The sequence below is a fragment of the Lactuca saligna genome, chromosome 3 (genome assembly GCF_052625555.1).
Source record: "Lactuca saligna cultivar CGN05327 chromosome 3, ASM5262555v1, whole genome shotgun sequence".
Taxonomy (NCBI): Eukaryota; Viridiplantae; Streptophyta; class Magnoliopsida; order Asterales; family Asteraceae; genus Lactuca; species Lactuca saligna.
Window position 1 is genome coordinate 68,986,437 of NC_136419.1, and position 11,552 is coordinate 68,997,988.

At 36.3% G+C, this 11,552-nt stretch overlaps 1 protein-coding gene across 1 annotated transcript; it reads right to left on the reverse strand.

The window, feature by feature from the left end:
* Window positions 1-7,682: 7,682 nt before the first annotated feature.
* Window positions 7,683-10,440, reverse strand: LOC145036817 (putative protein phosphatase 2C 46). The gene is made up of 5 exons (XM_078985306.1): window positions 10,192-10,440; window positions 9,538-9,965; window positions 9,081-9,448; window positions 8,433-8,669; window positions 7,683-8,311 (listed from the first exon to the last, which is right to left on the reverse strand). Exons 2-5 carry the CDS (start codon window positions 9,851-9,853, stop codon window positions 8,009-8,011), a joined length of 1,224 nt encoding a protein of 407 aa, XP_078841432.1. The 5' UTR covers window positions 9,854-9,965; window positions 10,192-10,440; the 3' UTR covers window positions 7,683-8,008.
* Between the last annotated feature and the right edge of the window lie 1,112 nt (window positions 10,441-11,552).

An 11,552-nucleotide genomic window follows, 5' to 3' on the forward strand; every position in this document is an offset into this window, starting at 1 on the left:
GAGAGTCGGTAATCCAGATAGTGATAGGTTGGTAGGGACCAGGATGGTCTCAGTTCATCCGGAAGCCAGATAAGGAATAGCAGGACTTCTAGTCAGTAGCAGTGCGGGGATGCAGAGTATGGTGGAATTCAGTTAGTCGATCGTGGGGTGCTCGACACCGAATGATAGTAGAAAGAATGCCAAGTGGATACTGGAAATCATGACCCGTACAGAGTAGCGGGAGTAATAGATTGGGTGAAGATAGGGTCTTCACAGTGGCAGAGGAGATAAATGGTTATGGAGCGTTGCCTTGGGAAGGCAAGGAAATTGCGCAAGGAAAGAAGGGGTGAACCCCTATGTTGCAGTACTCAGAGAATACCAAAAAGATTGTCGGTTGAGTAAGTTGTGTTTCCAGGATGATCAGGGTCAGTATGCACCCAAGATTATTATCGGTAAGGATTAACGTAGGTCCGAATGACTGAACGGAAGGCCAACAAAGTTAGGCAGCTGGTGTTAGAATGAATGGTGGGGTATTGGAGGCAGATCGCAGGCAGTAGAGTATAGTAAACTTCGAAGACGGAGTTTAGTTTAAGTGGGGGAGAGTTGTAACACCCAAAGTTTTAAAGGCCAAGAAAGGAAGGAAAGCCCTAATTTTAAGGGTCGACTCGGCAAGTCCAAGGAGGGATTCGGCGAGTCCGAGCGAGATCCGGGTCAAGGTGTAAGTGGCCAACTCGGCGAGTCGGCCAAGTGGACTCGGCGAGTCTGGTCTGTGCGAGGAAAACCCTAAATCCGGGACTTTGGGCACTATTTAAGCTCCTTATTCTCTCCATTAGGGTTCCTTAGAGCCCCCCTTGTTCAGAAAACGAAGCCTAAGCCTCCATTGTTGTGCATTCAAGCTTCTAAACCATTTTTGGGTGATTTGAAGGAAGAAGAAGGAGGGGAATCAGTGAAGCTTCAAGGATTTACTTCAGATCTAGAGTTTGTGGAGCCTTTCTGAAGTATTGAAGGTATTAAGTCATTTCCTTCCCTTAGATCTAATTTTGGTTGTGAGTTTTGGGGCTTTTAAGCCATGATTAGCCACCCTTATGGGTTTGAAGCCGGATCTGGAGTTGCTACTTCAGATCCAAGTGTGTTATGGTCTGGAGAAGCATAAAGTATCAGCCATTGAGTTGATTTTGAAGCCCCTTGGCTTTAAACCCTAGTTTTTGGCATGTTTTGCTTAGATCTCCTTCCCTACACGTAAAGATTGCAACTTTACGTAAGGAATAGGCTTAGGATGGGTAGATCAACAGTTTGGAGTCCATGCATGACTCAAAGGTCCTCTGCATGTAAGGAGAACTGAAGGGACTCGGCGAGTCCTTTGAGTGGACTCGGCGAGTAGCCTGAAGTTGTGGAGAAACTCGACGAGTGGGATGAACAACTCGTTGAGTCGTATGAAGATTTCCTTGTACTCGGCGAGTCTGTTCTTGGACTCGGCGAGTCAGGTCGTGAAACCCCAAACCCTTCGAATTGAGACTCAAATCAGTGAGTCGGGTGGAGACTCAGTGAGTTGGACAGGTCAGGACTCAGAAATCGGTAGACTCGGCGAGTCATGGACTGACTCGGTGAGTCGAGTCGCGAATGGAAGGAATCTGATCATTTTGAATTCGGCGAGTCAGTAGGGTGACTCGGCGAGTAGGGTTGACCTGGAAGGTTGACTTTGACCAGGACTTTGACCTTGGACCAGGGTTGACTTGGTTGTCTTTCGGGGGTCAGTTAGACTCAGTGTTGCATTGATATTAGTAGTTCGGGGAGCAAGGGGAGCAAGAGTTCCGTGAGTTAATCGGACAGCATCTAGTGAGATCATTAGCAAGTTCAACCAGTGCAGGTGAGTTTCCCTTTGTGTGAATGGGTCTAAGGCCACAATGTCGGCCCATGTAGTTACGAGTAGAAGACCCGGGGGTTAGCCCTAGGTACAATATGCTAGTATGATTTTCAGGACGAGGTCCAGTAATAGCGGGCGGGTCCCCAATGATTGTTTATATGATAGTTTATACTTGTTGTCTGTGTGATACATGTATGTGCCTGGTAGGGAGGTGAGTATGGTCGAGGTCCCGTATCTCACCAATAGTAGAGTGTGGATGGGGTTCCACACCTCAATAGTCGCATAACAGGGGCGAGGCCCAAGTTAGGGAAGGAGTGAGGGTGGGTTGGGCCCGTATCTCACTACCACTAGTAGCGTGGACGGGGTTCCATGACTCATCAGTAGTAGTACATGGGCGAGGCCTTAGGACAGAACCAGTTGTATGTGTTTAGTTATGTGTTGTGATATGATTATGTGATATTAATTGTTGGCGGGCGAGGCCCTGTAACAGGCGGGGCCTAAGTAAAACAGATATGTATCCAAGCGGGGCTCGAAGCCAGGCGGGGCCGTTGTAGCGGGCGAGGCCCGAGGTAGGGGCGAGGCCCAATATAGTGGACGTGGCCCAGTATGTGTAGTATGTGGTTATGCATGGTATGTGGTAGGGTGGGGAACTCACTAAGCTTCGTGCTTACGGTTTTCAGTTTTGGTTTCAGGTACTTCCAGTAGCGGAGGGAAGAGCTCGGGGTGATCGCATGGCACACACCATAGATTAGACAGTCTGGGAATGTTTACTCTGATAATGAACATGTGTTTTGAAAACTTATACTCATATTATGTTTTGGAATGATGACTTTACTTTAAGTAATGATTTATTAAAAGAAGTTTTTTGTCTTAAATTTTGGGTCGTTACAAGAAGCGAAACGCCTATAAAAAAAAGAAAAAATCGTGGTTGGGAAGGTTATAGTAGCCAAAGCCGTTGGAATTTTTACACTTGATCACTACTTAAATTGAGTAATTTCCTAAGGGTTGGTAATAGCGAATGCAAATCTAATCACTATAGTTGGTAACCAATAACAATCAATATATTATTCAATCATAAAATTGACCATAGGAGTGAATTAGTTGGACCTAAACAGAAACCTTTTATTAAATTTGGTGAACTTTTACTTGTCTTAGTTGTTTAGTTAATTACGTGTTAGGAGGTGTGTTTAAGTTTCTAGTCTTGTAAAACTAGAGAAAAACCCTTTACTTGTAATACTTGTCTAGTTAAAATTAGTTATTAGTTTAATTTTCGTTCCTTGAGTTCGATACCCTACTTATTTAACTATACCACTAAAAGACGGGTTCATTGCCTTTGTGTGCTAAAATTATATTTTTAGAGTAGGAATAAAACCAGTGCATTTTTACACACATCACTATAATTTTTAAGATACTTTGATTATGATTATGATTTTTGGAAACTATTTTTTGAATGAATTATGGATTTTGATATGGTTTTAAAAATGAAAATTTTTGTCATGGTTTTAGGGATGTTACAACATAGAAGTTGAAGCGCCTCAAGAAACATAACCTGATGTAGTAATAGTTGGCACTAATTTTAACAAGGGAATGTTAAACTTAAATAATAGATAGTCACAAGCACAAATTGTTCGCATTATTGGTAGAAATCAAATATGACTTGAGAAATATGGAATATCTCATTAAATACCAAGATGCTATGTCAGATCTCGAATCTGATTAATGACTTAGAGTCATGAACATGAGATGTAATCCATGTATGATAATCAAGTATGGTCTGGATTGAACTTCCTCTCTATAGCATGGCTAGAAGGAGTAAGTGATTCTTCTAGAAAGAATACATTACATGGATAATTATACACATTTAAAGCAAGACTTTTTCTAAAAGGATTTTCTCATACTCATATCATTGACTATGTTCTTTATCATACTCATGACATTAACTATGATCAACCTTTTTTCACAAGTAGCTATGATTAGATCAACAAGGATATTATTTACTATAATCATATTCTTAATATGGTATATAGCAAATAGATTTCAAGAAAGACCGCTTTTCTTAATAGACATCTACTTGAAGATATCTATATAGATTAGCCTGGAGGTTTTCTTAATCCATGTTATCCTAACAAAATGTGTAAATCTTGAGATCCACTTATGGATATAAAACAAACACTACAATGTTGTAATCGTTATGTCAATATGAAACCACCATGTATGCTTTTTACATTAAAATGAATGGAACATATGTGTTTACTAAGAACTAGTGGGAGTATAGTGACATCCCTAATATTGTATGGGTGAGACATACTATATCATGAGAAATTACATTCTGACCATGGCATGCTTTTTCACCTTGACTCGGAATATGTTTCTAAAATGATTGAATTAAGAAGGACACAAATACATTCTTGGAATATAAAATCTATAAAGATACATAAAATGAATGTTAAAAGTTTCATATATTTATGCATATATTGACGATATCTTGAAAGGGATCAAGATACAAAATTCCTTTGAAGGAATCTTGGTATTGTCACATGGCACTAAGTTTGAGCCAACATCAAAAGGACCTAGCTCATAGGTTTGAATTAGCTGAAATGTTTTATGTTCAATTTCCTTGGCAAATGAATCCATCATTTATGTCATATTATGCATAAGACCTTGGAGCATATCAATATATCAATTAAATACATGGTTAAGTCATTGGATGAATATAGGAACGTTCTAAGGGTACTTTAGAAGAACTAAGATAATGTATATGAGATAATTAGTTTAGAATAAAATCTTCATGTAAAGAGCTGCATAAGATTCTTATTTCTAAACATATAGATATATATATATATATATATATATATATATATATATATATATATATATATATATATATATATACACACACACATATAAAGTTATGAATTATAATTGGATTATGACTTCACTATGAGATAAAGAGTAAGTTTAGTTGAAATGAGGTCTAAGCATAACAAAATGACACGATCTACTACAAAATAAGAATACACTACTTTAAAAGTTGAAATCTAATATGATTGGATGAATGAGTTCATTGAAAAATTATGTTGATTTCTTCCATTCAAGGATCACATAGAAATCTTTATGACTTCGAGAGTATACTTAACCAAGCTAAGAGACTCTATGTCATAAAAGAATACCAATCATATACTCCAAGATATTTAACTATACCTAGCGTAAAGTCAAATATAAAGATGATAGTATTCACAAAATTCACACAAATTAAGTTTAGTTGAACCCATTAATAAAGTCCTTCTTTTTGAGCTAAGTATGAATGGTTATACTTCAGCTATAAGACTTTATTATTCTATAAATGGTATTTTGATTTGGATTTGGTATTTGGATATTGGAACATTGTGACAACAACTATTATATAATGTTTTGATATATTGGGATATGATCATAACATCAATACTTGTTGTGTTCTATATTAACATGTTTAATCCATGAATAATCTTATTATACTAAAATTTCATAGTCGGTTATAACGGTGGGAACAATTATGAAGTAAGACTAATATGAATTAGATTGGTTGACTTTCACTAGATGAAGGTAGGCAATGGCTTGTACCCAAGTTTCATAAGTACTTATCAGAGAACTACTATTGAACTGACCCGCATCAAGATCATCTCATGGATCGCTATCATGAATGATACTTGATTAAAAGATACTATATTTATATCCTTAACACCTGAGATACATAGTAGGACTTGAGCGTAGGGAGTGTTGTGTTTTGATATGGTCAAATTTTGATCCTTAACCAGGTAGTTATGAAAGCCATTTTCAAGTATGGTGTGACCTATGCAAGACGCTTATGTAGACGAGATGAGATTTGTTCCTCTTATGTGTTGAGAGTTAGACATCTAAGGCGCCTTACCAAAAGTTAAACACTAGATGAGATTGATCGTGATCCGTATCTCATGTTCAACATGATGTCCGTGACAAAGGGATAACTCATAAACTTAACTTATACATCAATTGTAGCTTTGAGATTTTTGGGAATTGGGCATTGAGAGAATGGCACAAAGTCTTATATTGATGGGAACAATGAAATGTTGGTAGACGTTCACCACTGTTTATATCAGTCTGATATGAGTTTTGCGCAAGTGGGAGATTGAAAGATCTTGTATGCTCAATAATCATATTAAAGTGATATTGCTAATTAACATCTGATACTAATGGGTCACTCTAACAACAACCTAATATAATTGATTATTTATTAGAAATTGATTTTAATAAATATTCAACAAGCTCATATAATATGATTTATTGTGTCATGTACATCTTTTTGGACTAGAAATATTTTTGTCTTTTAGCTAAAAGTTAAAGTTTATAAAATATAAAAGGTTTGTGAGTTTTATAAACTTTGGTCTTGCTTTTTTTTTTCCTTATAGCCGAAATCTACATGGGAGCCAGAGGAATGGTTCTTTAATTATTATAATGTAAAGAACATTCCTCCTAAAAGTAAGCTTGTACCACATGATTAAGCATGAGTGATACTAAGATGAGTAGGTCTTAAAGGTTAAGATCTAATGGTTAAAGATGACATGTAAAAAGGCTTTCATTCGCTTCTTTTGTGTTAGTCTTGGAACCGTAACATGCAGATAAATGGATACTCTCTCTCTCTCTCTCTCTCTCTCTCTCTCTCTCTCTCTCTCTCTCTCTCTCTCTCTCTCTCTCTCTCTCTCTCTCTAGGTGTTCCTTCTTTTGAAGACTACTTGCTTATCTTATGCTCTCTTGAAGTTCATATTGGTTATGAACTTCAAGCTTAAGAGTCTTAAGAGTTTTATACAAAAAAACTAGCATTCTACATCAAATTGAGTCATTGTTGGCATCTCTAAAGTTCTTCATTCTCTATCAACTTTCAAGCTTCCCAAGAGGACCCAAACAACTACAAAGATTGTTATTTCTTCGTCCCTTCTTTGGTTGGTGTTTAATCTTTCTATAACTTGCAAGATGATTTTTGATGAGTATAAATTTGTTTATTATTTTGAAATCTCAAGTCTTCTATTTGCCAAACTTTCTAGTTTATGAAACTATTTTTTTGAAATAAAACCCAACAAAACTCACCGATGCGAAGGGCACAAACATACCATAACAAACATACCATAACAATCTGATAATAAAAATAATTATGGAGTGTTCTTATTTAGTTCATAGAGATGTTGACCTTTGGCTTGTGAGCATAAAGGGCAGCACCCAAACCCTAGACCAATACATATACAAGGAAAATTGCACAAATTGTATGGGTTACAAGACAAAAGTAAAGGTACATTTGCACTAGATTTATTTGTTTTCCTAATACAAATTTTTTTTTCCATAAATCATACAGAAGTTAACACCACTTAACCATAATTAAACACAAAAATACAAACACAACAAATGACCATCCATTAATTTAAAACGAACACACCGGAATGTCACTCCAAAATAAACACATCATAAAAATAAACACACTACAAAAACCCAACGCAGTTTCTAGTCTAGAATATTGGACTGAATTCTGGAATGGGCTTGTCCATAATTTCGGACTCCACTCCGGAATTCATTGTTCAGGACATTTTGGTCATTTTACTAAACTAAAAAATAACGGCTATTTCGGTAAAATAGATAGATAATATTTATATTGGTTAGATTACTCCTTAATTTACCATCACAGATGCTATAAGTACAAGTGGCATGTCTAAAATAAAAATCGACTTCATGTCTAAAACAATGAACAAATACATATAGCCCAAATCAACGAAGAACAACATCAAAAGAGGCATCCATCAACATCAACATCAAGCATAAAATACAAAGAACAATGTAAAACTTGAAGTGATCGATCAATCAATCCCTAAAAATCAAATCTCACATCGTCCACAAAACCAATAAATCACACAAATCCCAAAAAAGATTGTTACTGAATCGAAAAAACGATTCTCAATTTCTAACAACATGGTTTTACAGCATTTACACGATAAATGACAGACACCTGAAAATTCTATCTTTTCCCAGATTCTTCTACCATTTCTTCTTTTATCTCTCAAGAAACCAAAATAAACAAACATCGGGTTCGAGTTAAAATGTTACCTTGTACATCAAAGAATTAAAATTAGAGATTCATAAAAACTACCCAACACCCACACCAACTCACATGGCGGTGGCTGTGGCGGCAGTAGCAGCGGTGGTGCTACTGATCTCTGTGGCGGTTGACAGTGGTGCCAAAGTTTTTGCCGCCATGTTTACACCACCTCCTCTCAAAGACAAATTCGGCCCTTTACATGAGCTTGCTTTACTCACTAAATTCGAATCAAGAAACACAACCACAACGGTGATGTCATCGTGAAAATGACGCCTTACGCCCCTCTCGATCTTCTTCAAATCTGAATACCTCATTTCTCTCTTTTTAGCTGCTTCTTGTAATGCTGCTTTCACTAGCCTTCTAGCACTTCCCTGAATGTACAAAAAAAATTGTTACAATATTATGATTATTAGGGTTAAAACTTAAAACCCATTAAGCCCATTAAATAAATAAAAAATTTTAAAAAAAAAAAAAAAAAGAACAACTCCTTACATTGTTTGGGTGATTTTGAACTATATCAACTGCTTCTTGATTGGTGAGGTGTTCCCAAAGACCATCGGATGCAAATATGAGAAATCGGTCATCCGGTTCGAGTTCATGGGTCGATATTGACGGGTCGGCGGTTAATATGGGTCTTCGGATCGGGTCGCGGAGCCGGAATTTGGCGTATAAGGGTTCACGGTTAAATTCTGCTTTTTTGAGGTATACGTCACCTATAGATCTAGATATCTGCAAGATAATTTGGAAAAATAAATAAATAAATAACAAAATACAAAATGTTATCAACAAAATTGGCATTGAGAAACAATGGCAATTTTGTTATAAAAAGATGTACCAAAATCATTAGGATGTTAACTTTATAAATGTGCATTTAAATTGGTTATATAAGCATATTTGAATTTAACTAAGATACACATAAGCAAAATATTTGACTTTGTCAACTAATTACCCGATGACCTAATTGAGATATTTTTTGTATATATAAGAACTTAATATGTACAAATAAACGTTATGTGACCTTACACTTGAGCTTCAATCAAATAAAAAGAAAACATTCATTTAGCCACAAGAAACTTCATAGAACAATGATGATGATGATGATGATGATGATGATGATGATGATGATGATGATGATGATACCTGTATAAGGCCTTTGACACGCCAAACATTATGTTTCAAAACGACAATCTGAGGATCATCAGGATGCAATCGATGAAGCTCTTGTCTTACAGATTCAATACTCGCATTATGTTCAGTCGACAATTGAATCCCAATAACTTCACCAGTCGACTTCACAACTCTCCCTAAAACAGCTCGTGAATCACCAGCATTAGCAATATAAAGAACGCCATTACAAATCACACCAACTAAACAACAAGATCCAACAGCAGCTAATTGGGGTTTCACAATCCATTGTTTAGCGACAATCGACAAAAACCCATCTTCAGTTGCCTGAAACGCCTTCTGTATAACATCAATCGACATCGACTGTTGTTCTGTAGTAAACCCTAAAAAAACCCCATACAAATTAACATCAATTTCATGTTCTACTTGCTTACTAGTGACTTTATTGATTTGGGTTTTTGTATTGACTTACTTTTGAGATTTTGAAAAAGATGATCGTTGACATAACGCGATGTTTCGGGCCCACCATGACCATCGTAGACGCCGATAAAAGTTCCATAGGGGCCAGAATCGAGAAAGCTTAAAGAACCGGATTCAATCTGGCTTTGATCTTCGAGTAGCATATTGGCTTGAACAACAGCCATGGAGAACTCGCCATTTAAATGGTGGCCGAGGTCTTTATACCAAAGAAGTCCGTCTTGTTTTCCGGCTGTGTCGGAACCGGTGTATGGGTAACGATCGGAGGGTCGCCAACAGGCTTTTAGAAAGTTTATCAATGTCGATAACATCCCTCATTTCACCACAAGTTACCACCGATTTGATGATTTTTCAACATCCGAAAATGGATGTGAAACAAGAGTGTATCGACGCAGAATCTTCTTTTATCGAGTTTCGAGTTTCCTGCATAGTGTAAACTAAAGAATCAAAAACTATATGCACAAATAGGATCATGATTCATGACCTAATTAAGCTGAATCTTTAAAAAGACAACTGCTGCAAGGGGAAAAATTAAAGATTGCAGAAAAACCCAGTAAGAAAATTGAAATAGGAAGATGAAAAACGATAAAATAATGAAGATAGGCCACCCATTTTAGAGAAAAGTTAAAGAAGAAGATTGAAGACTTACAGTTGAAAGTTAGGCTTTTTTTTTTGCAAGTGTGGTTTTTGGTAAGCTAATGGATCATAACAAATGAAAAAGATGGAGATCTGAACGAGTTTAGAGCAAACCCATGTGAGTTTAGATGGGTTAGATCTGTAGATCCATCAAAAATCAAAACTTTGTACATAAATATAAGTATATGTATATGTTTTGAGAAGATGAAGATGGAGAGAGAAAGAGGGGAGGAGAAATGGGAAGATAAAGATAATTGAAGAGAGTGAAGAGAAGGTTTTTATTTGATTATATTTATTTATTTATTTTTCTTTTAATTTAAACAATCGGTGTCTTTGGGGTGATGTGTGATTAAACAAAACGAACATTTGCTTTCTATTATCAGCAGACAAGAACCACTCTCCTCGTCTAGAAGAAGAAAAACAACAAAATAAATGGCTGAAAGCCAGCAAATCCAAATGGGTTTTTGTGGGATCTATAAATTGAGGTCAAACATGGTTATTTTAAAAACAAATAATAAAAAAAACTCTAATAACTTAATTAGGAATCCAATCGTGAAAGAGAAAAATATATTTTATGAATTGATCAAAGTGATTGAATTATAAAATAATGCAATTAAATCCCTATTAATGGTGTTAAATAAAGGCATACGGTGTGGTTGAAAGACCATGGAGTACGGGAGGGTAGAAAATCATAAGGATATAAACTCATTGGTGGATGGATGGAGGAAAGAGAAATATCACTGGGGTAGTTCTCCCGGTTTGCGATGGACGAAGGAAAAAGGGGGAAATGGTGGAAGAAGGATGTGGGAACACCATATCAGATGTTCGATATTTGTGGTGTGGCTTCTCAATCGAGGCATGACATTGTGCGCCCTAATAGGTGATTTGTAAAGGGAGAAAAAAATCCAAATTTTAATCCTATTAGTATTTCTTTCCTCCCAATAAAACTCAAGATGGTATATGGGAAACTATGGTTGAGTTTGAAAATAAAAGTAAATAAATATCATGGGAAGATGGGTTCAGTAATTTGTTTGTTGTCGAGTCTTTGAAGGAGACATGAACGAGATAAGATAATCTTCAAGAATGAAACAATATTTGAAAGTAGAATGGCAGTTTGAGATATCACTGCTAATCTACAAGCGGCAATGAGGTATAGAAGTAAAGTCCATGAAAACATCTTCCTTTTATGTAATGCAAGAACATCAACATGGTGAGTAGTCATAGGAGTCACGAGAGGCCATAAATTGACAAACTATATGAATTGACAAAGCGATATTATTACAAGTAACTATTAAAAATACAAATAAGCCCACGAGTTCAAGAAACATGTGTGGTCGGGTAGATATGATCAATCATCGTGGTATAACTTGAAAT

Excerpts from the sequence above, each read along its gene's own strand:
- LOC145036817 (XM_078985306.1), bottom strand. The coding sequence starts at position 9,853 with ATGTTATCGACATTGATAAACTTTCTAAAAGCCTGTTGGCGACCCTCC. Across the intron at positions 9,449-9,537 it reads TCTTTTTCAAAATCTCAAAA|GGTTTACTACAGAACAACAG; the intron begins GTAAGTCAATAC and ends GGGTTTTTTTAG. Across the intron at positions 8,670-9,080 it reads GTGTCAAAGGCCTTATACAG|ATATCTAGATCTATAGGTGA; the intron begins GTATCATCATCA and ends ATTATCTTGCAG.